The 19,994-nt window shown below is 41.0% G+C and overlaps 3 protein-coding genes across 3 annotated transcripts; all 3 read right to left on the bottom strand.

Annotated features, from left to right (window-relative positions):
* Positions 1-347: 347 nt before the first annotated feature.
* Positions 348-7,534, bottom strand: LOC131464394 (magnetosome-associated protein MamJ-like). Its single transcript, XM_058636848.1, has 7 exons — positions 7,200-7,534; positions 7,045-7,112; positions 6,076-6,172; positions 2,638-3,894; positions 1,120-1,183; positions 810-934; positions 348-543 (listed from the first exon to the last, which is right to left on the bottom strand). Exons 2-7 carry the CDS (start codon positions 7,087-7,089, stop codon positions 512-514), a joined length of 1,620 nt encoding a protein of 539 aa, XP_058492831.1. The 5' UTR covers positions 7,090-7,112; positions 7,200-7,534; the 3' UTR covers positions 348-511.
* A 784-nt stretch (positions 7,535-8,318) lies between these two features.
* ercc6l (excision repair cross-complementation group 6-like) lies at positions 8,319-15,643 on the bottom strand. Its single transcript, XM_058636963.1, has 3 exons — positions 15,435-15,643; positions 14,399-14,443; positions 8,319-13,289 (listed from the first exon to the last, which is right to left on the bottom strand). Exons 1-3 carry the CDS (start codon positions 15,488-15,490, stop codon positions 9,530-9,532), a joined length of 3,861 nt encoding a protein of 1,286 aa, XP_058492946.1. The 5' UTR covers positions 15,491-15,643; the 3' UTR covers positions 8,319-9,529.
* A 2,573-nt stretch (positions 15,644-18,216) lies between these two features.
* sdhaf1 (succinate dehydrogenase complex assembly factor 1) lies at positions 18,217-18,789 on the bottom strand. The gene has a single exon (XM_058636243.1). The coding sequence runs from the start codon at positions 18,624-18,626 to the stop codon at positions 18,375-18,377; it is 252 nt and encodes an 83-aa protein (XP_058492226.1). The 5' UTR covers positions 18,627-18,789; the 3' UTR covers positions 18,217-18,374.
* Positions 18,790-19,994: the final 1,205 nt, after the last annotated feature.

Below are 19,994 nucleotides of genomic sequence, written 5' to 3'. Positions count from 1 at the left end.
CAGGCCAAATGTAGATGGAATCTAAGAATTAAATGAAATTTGCAATTACTAGATATCAACTAGACATTTAAAAGTAAGGTCTATGTTTAGTGCATATTGAGTCTATAATTGCATTATAAAGAAAGGTTAATTTGTAGCATTAGAAAGTTGTGTGTTTTCTCTTCCACTGATGAACTCATTCAATAATAAAAATGATGAAGTCGCCTTTCAGCACTTCAATTATATGCTACAGTCATATTATAGCACAATCACTATCTATTATCACTGTCAGTTTAAGGGGAGCATATTTAATTATATCCAGTCAGAAACTAAATGTAAAATCTCATTACAAAAAAAATGATCTCATACATGGACAAAACCTGAGGCTTTATTTTCCTTTCACATAGAAGACGTAACAATTGAACAAGCTCTGTTGTTTACACAAAAACAGGCTAAAGGTGACGATAAGCAGACTGTTGAATGAACAAGTAACAGGAACAAGTAGAAAAGAGTGAATGAAAAGTGCTGATGTTTACGTCTGCGACACTTCGTCCAACTTGGGCTCTGAAAAACAAAAGCACACCGTTGATTATGTAATAACAAGTCCCTGATGTCAGTGAGGTTACACTACGGCATAACCTGCTTATGCCTGCAGCATTAACTGTCCTGGTGATCTGTAGCTGACTTCATACTCTAACCTTTTTTAGCTGGAAACTGAGAATAAAACCAGGTGAAGTCATGGAAGCAAACTCAACAGCAGGAAAACCTCTTTGCTTAGGTGTCTTTCACAGCTAGAAACAACGTACACAGAACACAATCACTCAACCCACCTGTGAATTTAAACTCCGGAAAAGAAGAGAGGTCTCCACCACCATAGAGTCTCTGAAGCTTGGTAATCTCCTCTGCTAAAGCCTTCTCAAAATCTGAGCCGGCATCAATGACTCCTCCACTGGCCCTGCAGAAGAAGGACAAACGTCACACAGATCCTCTGAATAATCAAACTGCTCAAACGTCCTCAATCATAATTATGCAGAATTATCTTTATTCCCAGTACGCAGTGATCTTTAAATCGCTAGCACACGGTTTTCAGAGCTCTTGAAAAAGAGAAGAGAAATGTGAAGTGGAGAGAGCGACACTTACTGGCTTTTTGTGGAATACTCGCGTATGGAGTCCAGGAAGAGCTTCTGAATGGGGTCCAGATGACCTGAAAGTCACAGGGTAAAGAAACCAATGAGTTTCTCTTCAAAGAAAAGACATTTTTAAAAGAAAGATTATGATCTTTCTTTGACTTGAGCCTTCCCACGTTAACAGTAACCCTCATGCAGAGGTGAAAGAACGGGGAAAGAACAGGTGAAAGGTGAATATAGATCATGCTAGGCTACACATTCATAACTCTGCTGTAAGAGATACAATGTCACTTCAAATGTTCATCAGTCCGCACAGCAACCAGGCTACAACCTCACCGAGTGCTTCAACAGGGAAAGTTCACATTTACTATTTACCCATTACCGTAAAGTTAAAAAAAGGGAGGAGCAACATAAAAAATATGACAGGTGACGACGAAAACAAATGCAAAAGCTAGCAGAACAGCAACGTGTCACAACACAAAAACGGGATATTTGTAGTTGTGTTAATTATTCTGTTTACAGCAGATCATCTACCTCCGTCTTGCCCTGTCCCTCATGTCCTCTTCTGTTACACCACCTGTCCTCAATGAACCTTCTCTGTGGTCAGATCCATCTTCAACATCCTTTGTCCGATATAATCGCTGTCCCTCCCGTTGAAATGACCAAACCATCTCAACCCTGACTCTTAGTTTATCTCCAAACCGTTCAGCCTGAGCTGTCCCTGGAATATGCTCCTTTTTAAAATCGGTCATTTGGTCACTCCCAGTGAAAATCTCAGCAACTTCAGCTCGGACACCTTCACTCCACCTCCTCTCTTTTAGACACTGTATCCAACCAATCCTGGTCTTCACCCTCTCCTTCACCTCTCATGCTCTGGTCTCTGGATGGTTGACCCCAGTTATTTAAAACTCATCCACTTTCACTACTTATCCTCCTTGTATCTTCACCTGTCTCACTCCGACTAACCTTCATTCCTCTTCTCTTCAATGTATACCTCCACCTCTCCAGGCGCTCTTGTACCTAACCCTAACCCTCACCACCCTCACCTTCAACCCAATAAAATAACGAGTAAAATAGATTCAGTCTTATATTTAGATATTAGTCAGTGCAGTTAAGAAGCAAGGAGGGAAAAAAGTGTCAAAGCCAAACATTCAGTGCAGGTGAGGTGACACAACGACAAAGACATGCGAGACAACAGCTGAAGCAGCACAAACACACAACACAGTGAGCTGAAGAAGCTACAGGAAAGACTTCAGAGTCATATGTGTTTGATATTATCTGGCATGAAGAATGGAAGGTGTAGTGGTTATGGGCTAAAATGCATCTGCAAACACGGAGTAAAATAAAGAGTACACTTCTGCAAAGCTACAACAAAACTGTGTTTGTGATGTTCTTATCTTTACAATTTATCTGCAATCTCATCACAAACGGCTACTGTGTATTTGTATAAGGTGACAACTGCTGGTAGAACGCAGGATCCACAGAGGAAAAGGTGAAGGATCATGGGAGACAGGGAGGTCGTAGTGTGTACCCTCAAGTGGTTCAACTGGTTCAGCCGGGGCCTCCATTTGCAGTTCTTCTCCTGCAGTTTCAGCTACAACTGGAGCAGGGTCCACTAGCTCATCAGCACCGTCAACAGGAGCAGAAACATCAGCCAAAACCTCAGCCGCGGGCTCTGGGGCAGAAACTTCAGCCGCGGGCTCTGGGGCAGAAACTTCAGCCGCGGGCTCTGGGGCAGAAACCTCAGCCGCGGGCTCTGGGGCAGAGACAGCAGCTGGAACAGATTCCTCAGCAAGTGGAGCTGCAACACTTTCAGCTATGGATGCAGCAGCAGTTTCTGCAATGGCTTCACTCCCTGATGCAGCTTCAGCCACAGCCTCAACCACGGGTACAGCTACAGCGATAGCCTCAATCACGGGTACAGCTTCAGCCACAGCCTCAGCCACAGCCTCAACCACTGGTACAGCTTCAGCCACAGCTTCAGCCACAGCCTCTACCACGGGTACAGCTTCAGCCACAGCCTCTACCACGGGTGTAGCTTCAGCCACAGCCTCTACCACGGGTGTAGCTTCAGCCACAGCTTCTACCACAGGTGTAGCTTCAGCCACAGCTTCTACCACGGGTGCAGCTTCAGCCACAGCCTCTACCACGGGTGCAGCTTCAGCCACAGCTTCTACCACGGGTGCAGCTTCAGCCACAGCCTCTACCACGGGTGCAGCTTCAGCCACAGCTTCTACCACGGGTGCAGCTTCAGCCACAGCTTCAGCCACAGCCTCAACCACGGGTACAGCTTCAGCCACAGCTTCTACCACGGGTGCAGCTTCAGCCACAGCTTCTACCACGGGTGCAGCTTCAGCCACTGCCTCTACCACAGGTGCAGCTTCAGCCACTGCCTCTACCACGGGTGCAGCTTCAGCCACAGCTTCTACCACGGGTGCAGGTTCAGCCACAGCTTCTACCACGGGTGCAGCTTCAGCCACAGCTTCTACCACGGGTGCAGCTTCAGCCACAGCCTCGACCACGGGTGCAGCTTCAGCCACAGCTTCAGTGACTGTTTGCATAATGGGTGGAGATTCAGCAGCAACTTCAGCAGTGGGCTCAGCTGCTGCTGCCGGTACAGATTCTGTCAGGATCTCTGTCTTGACAGTTGATGCTTCTGTGACTGCATTAGTTGCGCCGGCTGCCGCTGCTGTGGCTGCTGCTTGAGAGACGTCTGTCTTGGGAGCTTCAAACGGCTTGTGCTGGACAAGTTTTTCTACATCGAAGTATGTTTTAACCTGTTTTTTATCTGGGATGAAGGAGGGCAAGCAAACGAGATGCATTATTTCAAATACGCATACATGGTGAAAATAACAAATTGTACAAACCCGCATTCAACAACATTTTGAACATATGGCTGTGAATTCAGACAAAAATGCTTCATGTTTTCACTCAAATGAATAGTACAATGAAAAAAAGGGGAATGATTTATCATTAAAGTTTTACAGTATAAAATCAGGTCAAGCACAAAGCCTGTTTGCACAGAACGACATTTTGTCGTTGTTTGCATGACTCCAGACATCTGAAAGTAACCGTAGCTGGGATGTAAGTGAAGAGGGGGAGAAAGTAAGGGGCAGGGGAAGCAGTTTAACAAAAGGAGTCAAGACTGCATCAAGACAAGAAGATCTGCCTCAGCAACATCACTAAAGGAAGGGAAAGGTGTCATTTATTCCAGGGGAGAACAACAGCTGAGGGGGAGAGATGATGCAGGTTATTGAGAATGTGACAACATGGACAAGACGGGAGGAGAATGCTACTGAGAAGAAGGAGGGCTTGGGTTGATTTGTGAAAAGCTGAACCACAGTGATCGAGTTTCTCACACAGGCAACAGGTTCTTTCATGTCCAGCGCACCTAAACCTCAGGGGTAAAGTGGATTCACCATCTCTGTGCTTCAAGCTGGAACTTTTGGAATGGCCTGCAACTATAGAAATCCAAGACTAGACTATGTCAATATGGACACATGCAGATTGGATCTGATCACTTGCAGTATATAATGTGAACAGTTGGTCAGGAAGATCAGATTCTGATCAGATATGCTTACAAATCCAGATCAGAGAACGGTCTCGACAGCGACAGATGTGCTCTGGAGACAAACACAACGAAAGTGGAAAACCAAGCTGCGCTCCATATTTAATCAATATTGAGATTGGCCAAGCTCTTTTTTTAGAATGATTAAGAAACGCATTTTCACATTTAAGCGTCTGCTGACCGCTTTGTTTCTAGTGTTGAGGGGACAGAAAGTACAGAAATAACCTGGGTTACATTCTGACATGCCATGCCACCCACCAATACTCTCAACTTCAACCTGTGTCAGCTGCTGCTGCTGAAACAGGAGGATTCACTGTTTTAGAATCCTTGTAGCGCTTCTCCCTAAACAATCTCTAATTTGACCCCGAAACGTGTGTGAAAAAGGACCAAAATTGTTCATGTTGATCATGTTCGCTGAACCAGTCTGTCTCAGGGCCTGATGACTCCTGGTATTGTCATTTTGGAATTTGCCCCAAAAAAACAATTTGAATCTCGTCTGGGTGAACACAGCCGAGTCTGCCAGTAATTTCATTACGCTCTGCAGACACGTCTGGCAAGGACACACCAATCACCAACCCCTGGCATGCTAGAGGCGGGCTTAAGGTGTTAGTGATAGAGAAGCAGGTCTAGCAGCTTTTGTATCCAACATGGTGGCCATCGAAGAGCAGCGGTCTTTTGATTTGGCTATTGTTTAGCTGACCAGCCTAATGATCACCTAATGTTCCTGAATGACGACATCATATACAGAGCTCGAGAGTGCAATAATTTGGTTGCACGTTTGACCAAATGTGTGAATATTTCGGAAAAAATGCAGGAGAGATTTATCGTCTGATGGAGGAGAGTGGGATCTGCTGCAGTTCCCTGTTTTAAACTTAATACTCTGAGAGTCCTGGCTTACGTCACTTCATACCTGGGAGACATGTTTAAAGTTAAAGTTTTCTTTAGGACATATTGAACTAAGAATAAAAACATTTGTGTGTGTGTGTGTCAACAGTGAGTGACAAACAAGATGTACGAGATGATAATTCAAGATGAAGATCAATAGTCCCACAGCAGAGGTGTAGTCTGTGTGATATGTAGACAGTAAACTTATGACATTTTATTTCTGCTTCAAATGAAGACAAACAAACCCATTGAAAAAGTCTGGAGTCCTGTTACATATCATTCTTTTGAAGAAAGCTAGGTGTCCAGTAATAAGTCAAAGAATTAAGTGGATACAAGATGCAGATTTAGCCTCAATAAGACATACTACAGTACATCTGTGGCCAATGTCACTCAGCTTGAGTCCAAGCCTGTGTACAAGACAATAACTAGAATGTTTACCTACACTGGTACCTGGCATGTTTTTTGTTTTTTCAATGACACAAATAGAATCAGTCACATGCTTTAAGTCAAACTCACCTGAGCTGCTGACTTTTGATGACTTCTTGTTACCACCAGACTTTGTACTGAAGGTCACAGCTGCAGGTGCTCTTCTTAGAGAGGTCCATCTCTCAGCCTGCAAGCACCAGCACGTACACACACACACACACACACACACACACACACACACACTTCATTTGTGACCATAACCATAACTGACAATCTGTCAGTTATTCAACTGGAATAATAGCATGACTAATAAAAAGTGATTTGAATGCAATGACACAGCTGTGTAAGTTTGTGAGAAAAACATTTTTAAATTTTAATTTTAAATCCTTTTAAAACACTCTGGTATTTGTTATTTTGTTGTTGATGTTGACGTGGTTGCTCCTTTGGTTAATTGACCCTTTCAAGATTTCCTACAGAATCCTGATGACTTATTATCACAGGACATTTAAGTGACCTCTACTCAACACAACAGCTGGGTTTCACATAAAGCACAGAGGTCATTTAACTGCAAGTCAACTCACGCACTTTAATTGACTCACTCCCATTTATCTTCACACAATCATAGCACCAACACTTTCAGTTAAAGCTCAGGATAGACTGGGAACTTTTGGAAACAGGACACTTTACATTGTTCTGTAAATACTCTGAGGCCTACACATCCATACTGTGAACATTTCAGGAACATTGTGTCCAGTGTTGGCCCCTGAGCTGTTACATAACTACAGAGAGGGAGTGAACACATATGTTCACATGAATAAATACACATGCACTTGTTCTGAGTCTGATTTATTTTATTTATATATTTATATATATATATATATATATATATATATATATATATCTACATACATGTACATATATATATAAAATATATGTCTGTTTATGGGTCAGTTTTCAGCCGTTTCATTTAGAAAAGCATCCTGAGGCTCGGCAGCACATGGATGAGATAGAACCGATTTAAATGTAATAAAAAGTATTTTTAATTTAAATGTAAATTACCGTGACACAGCCCAGGCGTCCCATTCTCAGCAGGGATGCCGCCATCTTTCTGTCCAGCCTTCCTGAGACTGTATTTAAACAAAAACACGAGAATAACGTCACTACCACGCATTTAACAAAGTGAACGACAACAGAGGAGATTCTTTCTTTCTTACCTCGTCTGCGTGAAATAAAAACGTTCAACAGCAGCAGCGTTGGAGTGTTTTAAAGTCACGACTCGTGCAGCATCTGAACCAGAACCGGACCAAGCAGAGCGTTTATGTAACACATGCACACACACACACAGCAGCGGGAACATGGGTCACACCCCCTTTTCTAACACATACACACATACAGCGAATTAACTCAGTGTGACCACATTTAAACGTATTAACCGTCATACACCGCGGCTCACTGCGTGTTAATTACTTTGCTTTAGTTCTTAAGTTTTCTTTTTTGTTGAAAACGTTGATGAAATGTTAGTTCTGATGTGTAAGGACAATTTGTTACCGACGAGTGAACACATGTGTACATTCTGTACCCTGTCGAGGGGGCGTGTCGCAGGTGACGTAATACTCGTGCGACGAAGAGCCAGTTTTCAAATGAAGACATTACAAAGAGTTTTAGCAGCTTTTCTTGTTTTTAGAGTCTGATTTTAATGTTACGTTGAGTTTTCTATTCAAAGGCTAAGAATTAGTCTTTTGAGTGACTAAAATCAGATGAGCAAAAAAATGTGATTTTTGTTGTTATGGAAACCAAACAGTCAATCGTTCATGTGATGAAGTGGGTTAGTTCTGAGCAGATGTGACAGTACACAAATCCATCACAACAGTAACACGGTTACACAACAGATTTCCATTATCATTGAATAGCTGGGTTACTAAAATGATGTTGTCAAACCATGATTCAAAGAACAGGGATTTGTTTTCATATTTAACGTGCTGATTATTCCAGATGAAACATCTAAGCTGTTTGTACATTTGTTTATAAACTAATACTAGTATTTTTTTAGTTAGTGAATTCTAGTTTTGTGTGCCACCTTTTTCTAGCTGTTTTGATGGGCCATCCAGTTATTATATTTTAAATAGGTTGTGTAGTTCTGGAGGAAATGGAGATGCATCAACACAGAGACGTGTGATGTATTTGGTAGAACTCAATCACAGTAAAACAAAATCAGGCATGTTCTTCACTTGGGTTCCACCATCTACAGTACCTTGATCAACAAAAGCCAATTTTAAAATAAAAACTTTACTATGGATTGTTCCAGTCAAAATAAGTAAAAGCACAGGAAACAATTGTCTTTTTAAAGAAAAATATATCACAGATAAACTTTATTACTGTAAAAGAGAAAAACACAATTAACCCTCTGAAAACCAAATGGAAAACAAAATGTGATGAATACAAATAAAAGTAAGTGTCATTAACATAACACATGTAACCGCATGTACTTGACTGTGAGCCTGAAAAAACTCATCACTTAGAGTAATTTTCTGTTTAATTCAAGGCGAGAGATCTGCTGCAAAAAGTATCCCTAAAAATACAGTTTCGTTTAAGACGAGTGATCTGCTGTTGTCAGTGTTACACATTCTCATGTTTTCAACCGATATGTCAACTTTCCTACTAAGAAAAATAATCTGCATCTCTACTTTATTTTATTTCACACAAGCCTAATGAAAATATCAAAAATGTTCACCAATTCTTGATACTTAAATGAGATTCCCTTATATTTTGTTTAGAATGACAGTATTCCGAGTACCTGCGCTGGAGCTGAGACCAACAAGAGATGCCTGAGATCCTCACTCATTAACATCGACTTCACAAGTATTTTCATTAGTGGTTAATCATGTTGATTATTTTCTTAGTTGTTTGGCACATAAAATGTCAGAAAACACAAACATTCTAACTGATTAAATAATCATTAAAATAACTGGAAATGTGGTAGTTCTACTGCGGATACATGTCCAGACATTTTGACCGAGAAAATAATCAGCAAATCAACTGATAATAACATATTTTTAATAAACATTTAACACACATTCATGTTCAACTGTTGATACCACTTAATAACCTAATCACCTGCAAACACAGCTGTGTTCCCTCCCTCTGTATTGGCAAACAAATGATATAAATATGGTGAACAGAGTTACCAGCTGCTTAAAGCTGGAAAGACCTACACGTGTTAACTAGTGGAAGATCAGGCAACATTTATGCCATGTTATCATTTGAAAATGTTCAAACAAAAACTATTTGCATCTAGACAGGGGATTTCTTCTATGAGATAAAACTGAGGCTACATGTTAACACTGCTTTCTGTTCAAAGCTGATTTGTAACCATGACTACTTGTAACCAATTAGAGCTAATCAGGAAGCAAATGCTTCTCCATTGTCAGGGCTCTAAACTTAAGAGTGGGGTGGAAGGAAGCCATTTTTTTAACTGAATACATAGGGTGAATGCAGCCTCAGAGTCACAGACATGAACTTGTCAAACAGTCATTTGAGTTTGAGTCTAACTCCTATGACTCAGCTGTCGGTACAACTGAATGGTCATGAGCTGAACCTCTGGATCTCCAGGTTTGATGTCAATAGCTCTCAGGAAGAAGCTCAAGGCATCATCCAGCTTCCCTTGGCTCACGCACTCCCTCCCTCTACTGACCAGGGAGTCGTAACCCTCAACATCACAGTCAATGCCATTTTTCCCACACTTCTTGACGTCCATATTGACTGTGCACTGGTCCATCCTTTCGGTGGAAGTCAACTCGGGTTCGCTGGTCGATTCTTCAAGATTGCTGCTTATGTCCTCTCCTGACTCAGACAGCTGCTGCTCCTCCTCCTCCTCCCCCTCTGAGTTCAGAGTCTCTCCTGTGGGCTCATCTAACTGAAGGTCACAAGATGAATTAACTATGTTTTCTTCTTCAGCCTCATCAGAATGCCTTTCTGAGCTGCAATCATCTTCATTGAAGCTTTCATCAACTTCTACCTTGTCCAGATTGTGGTTGTCCATGCCTTCAACAATGGACTGAAGGAGAGACCGTCGAGAAGCTACAGAGGTGTTTCCTCCGACACTCTTTCTTGACCAACGTGGGGTAGAACCAGAGGGTACCGATTTCGGTGTAGAGGCTCCAAGCACCTGGAAGGAGTTTTCAAATTGCCTCTCATTATGGTCAACATCCTGTTGTTCATCTTCACTATCATAAATCACTGCTGCTCTTTTCTTCTTGGTAGCTACAATAGAATCGTTCATTGATTCTTCTATTTCATCGGCTTGGCCATTGTTGAGGCTTTCTGCAAGAGATTCTTTGTGTTGCCTCTCAGAAAGGGATTTATTTACATTAAAACTCCCCTCAAACTGCAGCTGTGACAGCAGTTTCTTCTGCTCCACCTCAGTCTCTTGACCATCCTGAACATCATTGTCTGAAAACATGTCACTGTCCTCCAGCTGTAAATTGAAGTTACCTTCAAAGGATTCCAGTCCAGCACTGACTCTGGGTGATGCATCCACTTTAAAGCTTGTGTTGGATGTCTGCAACATGGACAGTCTTTTGTTCTTCAGAGGTGTGCCACAACTGGGCCCAAAGTCCATTTCAGAATGTGAAGTTAAATATTGCTGTTGTTCATCTTCATTGGCTACTGTGACATATGCTAGGCTGTCCTCGACTGCAGAATGACAAGCAGCCTCAGAATTTACTGATTGGTCCATTGGCTCATGAGCCAAGTCATCAGCTACATCTGATGCATCATTAACGGACTCCACCAATAACAAAGAATCCTCAATCACCACCTGACTGTTGTTGAGTGTGTTGTTTCCTTCCAAGTAACTCTGATCCTGCTTGATAGGCTGGTGTTTTGGGGAATCCAGGTTGTGCTTGCCTTGGCTTATGTTTTCCACAGTTTCCTCCTCTATCACACTTTCATCTGCAGTAAGATCAATAACTGGGTTACTCAGATTCTGTTGGCCTTCCTCATTGTCGGAACCCGAGTGATTTAAGTCCACCACAACTGGTGACCTGTTTGAACTACAGTCATGTTGTGAATTCAGAGAACTTGGGCTTGGGTTTCTTGTTTTTTTCTCATGTGAACGCTCTCTGTTGTTGTTGTTGTTCACTGGTTGTCTGAGCCAGGCAGGCTCTGTGCTGGAAGCCATGCTCTCAGTAAGCTGCATCTGCAAATCCGACTCCGCCTTCATCAGCTCCTGTGCTTTCTGAACACGCCCTTCTATGTAATTGTGCTCCTGCTGGTCCTCAGGGGCCTCGTCATGCTTGATTTCGAGGGAAAACATGAGGTCATGATCAGAGATGCCAAACATCCCCATGGTGTGTAGGTGGGCAATGTGCTCATCGAGTTGTGTGTCTGTCCGCCTGTGTCTGGAATGCATGGCCTGAAGCTGCAGTTGAGTGGATGAAGATTGAGTATTCTCCAAGGTAAAGAGCTCTTTTAGTTCCTGTTTGCTGAAGTATCGAAAGGGGTTCTTCTTGTCGCCAGTGTTTTGTCTGATGAGAGAGTCTTTGAAAATCTGCCGTCTGTAGATTTTCTCCTCCACTGTTCCACAAGTGATCAGCCTGTAGATGACAACATTTTCAGTCTGACCAATGCGATATGCCCTGTCAACAGCCTGGGCATCTGTTGCTGGGTTCCAGCTGGGATCATAAATCACCACTCTGTTTGCTGCTGTCAAAGTGATGCCAACACCACCAACCTGGGTGGTCAGTAGAAAGACAGAGTAACGACTATCTTTCTGGAACAGAGAAATGCGCCGCTCTCTCTCTGCAATCTGTGTAATTGTGCCATCCAGTCTCAAAACTTTGAAGCCTCTGTTGCCCAGGATACGTTCGATAATGTCCAACACCTTCCTGTAATGAGCAAAGACAAGTGTGCGGTGGCCTTCCTGTTTCAGCTGCTCAAGGAGAGGAAACAGAAACCCAAGTTTCCCAGACTCGGCTATTAAAGTGTCGTCATGAACATTGGCGATGCTATTAGCATTGGTCTCCATGTCATCATTCCCCTGGTTTTGAGCAGTGCTCTCCTCCAAACCCAACTTGGCAATCGCTCCTGCAGAGAGCAGTCTTGGGTGGTCGCACAACTTTTTTAAAATGGTTAATTCAGCAAGAGGTGACCTGGTGGTTAAGAGCAGTTCCTTGATGTGGTCCAATGAAATAAACTGCCTGTATATGTCCTCCTGGATGGGGCTCAGGTATGTCCAGACTATAAGGTCATTTTTTCTCGTCAGTGTGGGCATGACTGCTCCGCCATCTTTTGGAGGATTTGGAACTAGGGTGTCAATGTTCTCCGCTTGTTCCTCTTTACAAAGACGTGCTCTGTTCATGTTGTTTTTTTGCACCTCTGATTTTGTTCTCCGAAGAAAATATGGTTTAATGATGGCCATGAGGTTCTCCGACATCCGGGAGCCAAGAGCCTTCTCCCCTGGAGTGGCGTCCTTCTCTCTAGCACGAGTGATGGGGTTTTCATACTCTGTTTTGAAGGTTTTGGCTGTACCGAGAAGAGTGCCTTGACAAGCAAAGTCAAAAAGTGCCCACATTTCTCTTAGATTGTTTTGGACTGGAGTTCCTGTGAGAAGAACTCTGTTCTTTGAAGGTATGGCAGAGGCACTTTTAGCTGTTTTGGTAGTGCTTGTTTTTATTTTGTGTGCCTCGTCCAGGATCATGTAGTCCCATGTGAACTCTTTGCCATGGTATGAAGACAGCTGCTGCCAGTTGTTCATAAGCATAGTGTATGTGGTGATGATGACACCACCTCTCCTCTGGACTTTCTCTAGATTCCTGGTCCGCTCTCCTTTGCTGGTACCGTGAAACTCCTTGACCCTCATGCCCGGAGTCCATTTGGCAAACTCCTTTGTCCAGTTAGTGATGAGTGAAGTTGGCATCACCAACAATGTGTGATTGGCCAGCTCATTATCATACATACCAGAGAGGAAGGATATCACCTGGATGGTTTTACCAAGACCCATGTCGTCTGCCAAGATCCCACCCTTACGACCATCTCTGTAGAGACTGTATAAGAAGCCAACTCCATCTCTCTGGTAGTCATAAAGTTTGTCGTGCAACTCTTTAAAAAGCAACAAACCGCTGTTGTTGATATTGACAAACTCTTCATCTTCATCCTCAGAGTCATTCTGAGCAATAAGCTCTTCAATTTTCTTTATTCTCCTTTCAAGTTTTTGACTCTGGTGAAGATTGTGAGCGAGTTTAAAGAACTCCAGTGCTTTGTGCATGTCCCCTTGTCTGGCAACATCTTTACCATCCTGAATGAATCTGAAAGAAAAAAAGTAATTGGGAAGTTATAGGGCTGGTTTGGCAAAAAACATTATCATAAAAACATTTTAAAATTACCACAACTATTAAGAGGCTAAAACATTTAATATTTCAGAGATTATAAATCTAAAAATAAATAAGTATGGTACTAAATTACCATCTTTGAGTTGTGGTTCTGACAAATATGCAACAAATGCATGTATAACTGTATAACATTTTGGTCCGTCTCACCTGGTGCATCATTAAAATATTAATATTTATTAAAACAAAATGACTAAACTCAAACTAAAGTAATTATATGAATGCATGACAACTTTGCTACTCTACAGTACAATCAGTGCTGATAATTCAAATTCTGACATAAAAATACTCTTCTATAAACGGCATCAGATATTTTAGTGTAATTACAAAACTATCCACCAGAGGATGATGGGAGTGCCGCTTGACCTGCCTCCATGCTCTCTTTTCCTATCACAAGACAACAGTAATGCTATGTTGGTCAGAGGATTGGAGAACAGTTGGGGACATGAACTAAATTCAGCTCCTGAGTGACAAACGTGGTTCTATAATTCTGATTCTGCACAAATCGACAAAATCTCCAGACTCAGGTGTTGGCTTCAACAGAGCTAAAAGCTCAGGGTCATGCAGGACTTTTGATAGTCTCCCAAGATTTGTGCTTTGATTTGAGGATACGGGAAATGGCATATATCGAAAGACTGATCTGAGGTTTTTGCTCATGAAGAACTTTAAAACTACAATTAACACGTTTCCTCCAACTCTCTCAACGCTAAAATACTCAGTCTGTAAATCTGGCATTTATTGACTAATTCAAAAACGTATAATAATGTTTGTAGCCATATCACCTAGCCCTAGTCTGATGTCTTGTGTGAGTGAGTGAGTGTGAGAGAGAGAGAGTGGTGTGTTGAAGCTGTTCAGCAGCATTACAGGCAACAGGCCCCTATTGGACAATCCCAGCTGTCAATCACATTATCGTACAAAATAGATCTGATGTTTTTGCCTCACCTTGATTCAGCAGAACTGTGGTGAGTTTACTAACAAGAGTCCTACTGTCACTGCTATGAAAACAAACAGCGTCTGTGTTACATTACCTGTGATACGCTTCCAACTTGTCATCTGTATCCATGGACAAAGACCTATGGAGATAGTCAGAGTCAGAACAGTCGACATTCAGCCTTCAATACACAGATGTACGTCCATAACATTTAATCACAGAACAGCTGGTTTATAATCTTAAATGTTTTATTAATATATTTAATGTCAGAGACATGGAGTTCTTATTTGTTAAAGTATGAAATGTAGCATAAACAGTCAAATGTGTGAGTAATGCCTCGGAATTGTGCAGAATACAGTAACATTATTTTGGTGAACATAGAGCTTCCAAGATAATAAACCTTGTACAGTACATATTGTGCACATGCTAAAGCTTTGTCTAACATTAGATTCTATTTTTCAAACTTCTTGTAAATCCATGTATTGAGTGTATTTATTGAAAAATATTTGTCTTTAAATTATACAATTTGTAATTTACCTCAATTTTGTTGTGATCTAGTTGTCATTTATCCAGCAATAATAATAAAAGAATATTCCTTAACAACCTAAAAGGATATCTTATTTTCTGATATTCACCGCCTGCTTTATTAGTACTTTTTTTATCTATAGATTAATTGTGTTTAATGTTTCCCACATTCGTCTTTTACATTTGAGTTTTTAAAGTTTTTCTGTTTTATACCTTGTTGTTAAAGCACTGGTCAGCCCTGGTTGTTTGTAAATGTGCTGTAGAAAATTAAATGTGACATAAATGATGTTGTTAAATGAAGCACAATCAAGGAAGATGACTCAGGTGATGACTCAGATGATGACTCAGATGATGACAGGCCAAACCAGGAAACCAACAACAGCAGAATCAACGTCATTTTCACCACCATTAAATGTAAAATATCCCGCATTTTGTTTTCAGCTACAGTTCCAAAAAATATCCCATAATAACAAAAACACGTCAACTGTTAGCAGAGTGGAGCTAACCGTTCACCAGCGTTAACCAGGGAGACATTAGCACTGAAGCTAACTATTCACCAGCGTTAACCATGGAGAAGTTAGCACTGAAGCTAACTGTTTTTTACTCACTTTTCCAGCTTCGCACAAATATCCGCAGCATCGTCGCTATGATGAGAAACCTCCATCCTGACGCTGGTGAGGGTTCACCGGGTGAGAGACGACGAAATGCCGGTGTTTGGACGTTTAGTTCCGTCTTCACATGAGTCCGGTATGAAGGTGGCGTGTGTGTGTGTGTGTGTGTGTGTTGTTTTGTTTGAACACGACCCGCTTCCCCCCGCCAATTCTCTACAACCAACCAGAAAGGACACGGAAGTGACGTCACGATAACTTTATCCAATTGTAAATACCAAATGAAAAAGATCGCCCCAGTCGCTAATGGTCATCCAATTAGCAGCGCCTGTACAGCATCTGTACGTACCTCCACACCGGAAGAGCAAATACTTAATGGAGTAAAAGCATGGATGAGTAAAAGTTAAGACGCGGTTTTACTGCTTTTATTTATTATTTTAGGCATGTGTAGTTATATAAATATCTTTCCTTTTAAAACAAAATGTAAAATGTTTTATTTTCAGTAATTTAATTGAACAATTCTACCCCTGCCATTTTTTTAAACTTCATTTATTTATCATTCTTATATTTTTGAAATCACTTGGTAAAACAGTGAACACATGGTGAATATAAAAGGGTCTCACCAGTCAAACGAGAGGTGAAATGTTTTCAAGAAAATGAAAGCAAGTTCAGTTCTAAATTAAATTTTCATTTTTTTTTAATCTCTTTAATAATAATACGTAACATACACTAACTCACACAGAGTGAATGAAAGGTGAATTTAAAACAGGTGCATTCCGTGTGACAGTAAAAACTTATTAACTGTTAATATGAAGAATAAAACATCAAAATAACACATGAAAGCATTACTTGATCAAGTGTCTGTTATTATAAAGAGGAGCAGACAGATGACATTTTATTGTGAAAAAGTGTGGTGGTTCAGATGGACACAGCTGAGAAGCCATGACTTAACAGCACGATGAGAAAAATGAACAAATCCAAGCACTTTTCAAAGATTTTAAACAAGACTCTGCTTTGCTGTGAAATACACACATGTGAAGATCTGCCTCAGCATTAACATATTTATAACAGTTCACTGATTACATGATATAAACAATTACATAATTACACAATGACACAATCAAATGAAAGAAAAAGTGTAGAGTTTTCAGCCACAGAGAAATAAAATACACATTTCACTTCTTTCAGTGATGAATTCAGGGATGAATTCAGAGTAATGGAGCTGCCTCCAAGGCTTTCACCTTTCCAGCAAAGGTCAGGACTCTCTTCTCCACTTCAGCGTTGATCACAGCCTGAGAGGCTTGTGGGTTCTGACTGACAAACTCTGAAATGCCAAGGATGCACTCCCTCTGCAGGAAACAGACACACACACAGAATGAGCACCAGAGCGTAGAAGAACAAATACACACACTCACTACAGTGCAGGTGTGAGTCTCTGATGAGCAGAACCTTGAATGCGTCCACTTGGTGCTGGCCGCTGATCCGGTTCAGTAGCTCTCTGCCGACCTGAACACCCGTCACTGCAGCCAGAACCCTGCGGTCCTCATCCGTCTGAGAGGACAGCCACTGCAACAGCGCCATCTGCAGGAAGGACAAAGACCTTTTTAAACATTAAGCACACACATGAATGTTGACACTTAGATTGTAATGATGTGACTGAAAGTTGCTCTTACTTATTAGCAAACTGTCAATGACTTTAACTCAAACAACATGTGCATAATGGGACACTATGTAAATACTAATAAACCTCTTTCAGAGCAGAGAAGTTAAGAGGTAACGGTGTTCACACTTAAACCTAAAGAACTTTTCGCGGTTTGACAATATTGTTATTTTAAAACCACATACATATTTGCTGGATTTGTTCCAGTAAAGAGATTGAGAATAAATGATATTATATCACAAAATGAGGCTTTAGATGAAGCAGGCGTTTGGTTTTCTTGGGAATAAAACTGATAAAAAAAAAACCGACTCTCGTAGGATTTGTGAAGCCAAACCATACACACGTTTAGCTAAGTACAAAAGCATCACGTTTATTGTTATAACAATTAATTTCTCCTGAAGTGCGACAAACAAACTTTAAATGTAACAGTTTATTATTAAAAAAATAATTATTCATATGGTTATAACCTGAACTGAGGTTGTACAGAGCTCTGGAAGGAAACTTGTTTTCCTTCACAATACACTTTACTGTTAGATACTTTAAAGTTTGAACTCTTTGAACAAAGTCATTGAGACGATACATCCGTGTTTATTTCGTTTTCTTACCTGTTGAAATAACTGGGCGTTCGTCATTTCTCCTCCTGAACTTGACATGACTGAAACACGCGTGTAAACAGATAAAAACAGATACAAACACGAAGCAGAGATTAAAAAGGTCTTCACTAAAACCTCGAAACTTAAACTCAGGCAACAAACAGCAGCTAAATCCTCACTTTCACACAAAAACACATAAATATATGAAGATCGGAGAGAGAGTTGACAGAGGAAGACGAGCAGCTGCACTTCCTGTTTACGTCACTTCTTCTTCTGCGGTGTCTTTTCGGGCCTGCTGCTGCCCCCAGCGGTCACAGCACGAACATACATTACCTGCAGCTTTAAACCATTGATGAATTAATGTAACCTTTTGAAGTTACGTTGTAGATGAATTACTTGATTATGACTTTGTTCATTAATTATCCACAAATGCTGCTTTTACTTCATGGAAAAAGCATCAGTTTATAATAAAATAAATAGACAATATTTCCCTCAAATAGAAAATACAATAAAGTACAAGTACCACATGTTACATCTAAGGTGAATACATGAAGACATTTATTTATTTATTGATCTTTTTGAACAATACATTTTGTCCAAACACCCACAAAACACTCAAAACACTGAATATTTGACAAACAAGTATTTTACATTCATCACACTAAGCACCTATTTGAAGGTCAGAGGTCAGAGGTCAGCTCTTGGGTCTTTGGAGAAGGATCCCAGCTGTTTGGTGTTAACGTCCCTCAGCTGCTCCAGCTGTCGCTGTCCTCGCCGGTACAGATACTCGATGTGCATCACATCTGTTCTCTTGATGCGGGCATTGTCCCTGAACTCGTCTCGGATCCGGGGGATGAAGCCTGGCTTGTCCCGCCCGGCCCGGAGGAACTGACGGTACAGAGCTAGGACCTGCTTTTGCAGCTTACTGTGACGCAACATCGAGTGGAAGGAGAAAAACTTTCTTTAGTTCTTTAGTGTCAGAGACACACACTGATGGCGATGTGGAGGACACAAGACTCGTCACTGTTCTGTCTTGTTGCAAGGTGAGCTCTGATTGGCTGAGAGGTGACTGGAGGTTTTCAGGGTAACTGAAGGGAAAAACAAACACACGCTTTAAAATGGAGGTGACAACATCAGTGCAACAATGAGAAAGAACACACAGACCCAAAGAAATTATTTTTCAAATGTGATGTTTTTTATTCTGACGTTAGTGTCAATACACAACAATCACAAGAATGTATCAGGGGGTGATCCGACTTGCCCTGGTGAGGAGACTGATCTTATTCAAATGGATAAAGGCAACACCACCATCTCATAAACGATGGGTAGAGGAGGTCATGGCACACCTTAAATTAGAGCATCTTAGATTTACTTTACTTTACAGGGCAGCTTCTTTTATTTACTTTTATTTATTTTTTAGCCCGTATGTCTGATGTCTGTATTATGATTTGTCTTGTTACGTTTTTTTCTGTAGTTTAGACCTGTATTTATGAGGTATGTTTTGTGTGCTGGAAAAAAAAAAGATCCTGTAATTCATTATAATGACTTAGTATCTCAGAATAATGATAAAGGAAGTCATTATTTTGAGTTACTAAGTCATTATAATGAATTACAGGATCTTTTTTTTTTTCCATCACACTGGCAGAAATGGGCTTCCATAGTTTGGAATCTTACCGTCTTGTTTTGAATGGGATGTTTGTTGTCTGAATATGAACAATCAATAAAAAACACTTTGATTATTATTATTATTACATATAATAGACGTATATTTCTCCTTATATAGGCAAACAAAGAGAAACCTTATATTGTATTTAAAATAATATAATGATTGCTGTAATAAGTTTACATGTCATGGGACATTTAAGTGAACTGTGATGCTTTTGTAAGTCAAATAAAATGTCTGTAATACTACGGAGCTACTGTGGTATCAGCAGTACCACGACAAATACTGTGGTATATACTGTGGTATCAGCAGTACCACGACAAATACTGTGGTATCAGCAGTACCACTACAAATACTGTGGTATATACTGTGGTATCAGCAGTACCACGACAAATACTGTGGTATATACTGTGGTATCAGCAGTACCACGACAAATACTGTGGTAAATACTGTGATATCAGCAGTACCACGACAAATACTGTGGTAAATACTGTGGTATCAGCAGTACCACGACAAATACTGTGGTATATACTGTGGTATCAGCAGTACCACGACAAATACTGTGGTAAATACTGTGATATCAGCAGTACCACGACAAATACTGTGGTAAATACTGTGGTGTCAGCAGTACCACGACAAATACT

This window comes from Solea solea, chromosome 8 (assembly GCF_958295425.1).
Source record: "Solea solea chromosome 8, fSolSol10.1, whole genome shotgun sequence".
In the NCBI taxonomy this organism is placed as follows: domain Eukaryota; kingdom Metazoa; phylum Chordata; class Actinopteri; order Pleuronectiformes; family Soleidae; genus Solea; species Solea solea.
This window is presented reverse-complemented; position numbering and strand designations above follow the sequence as displayed.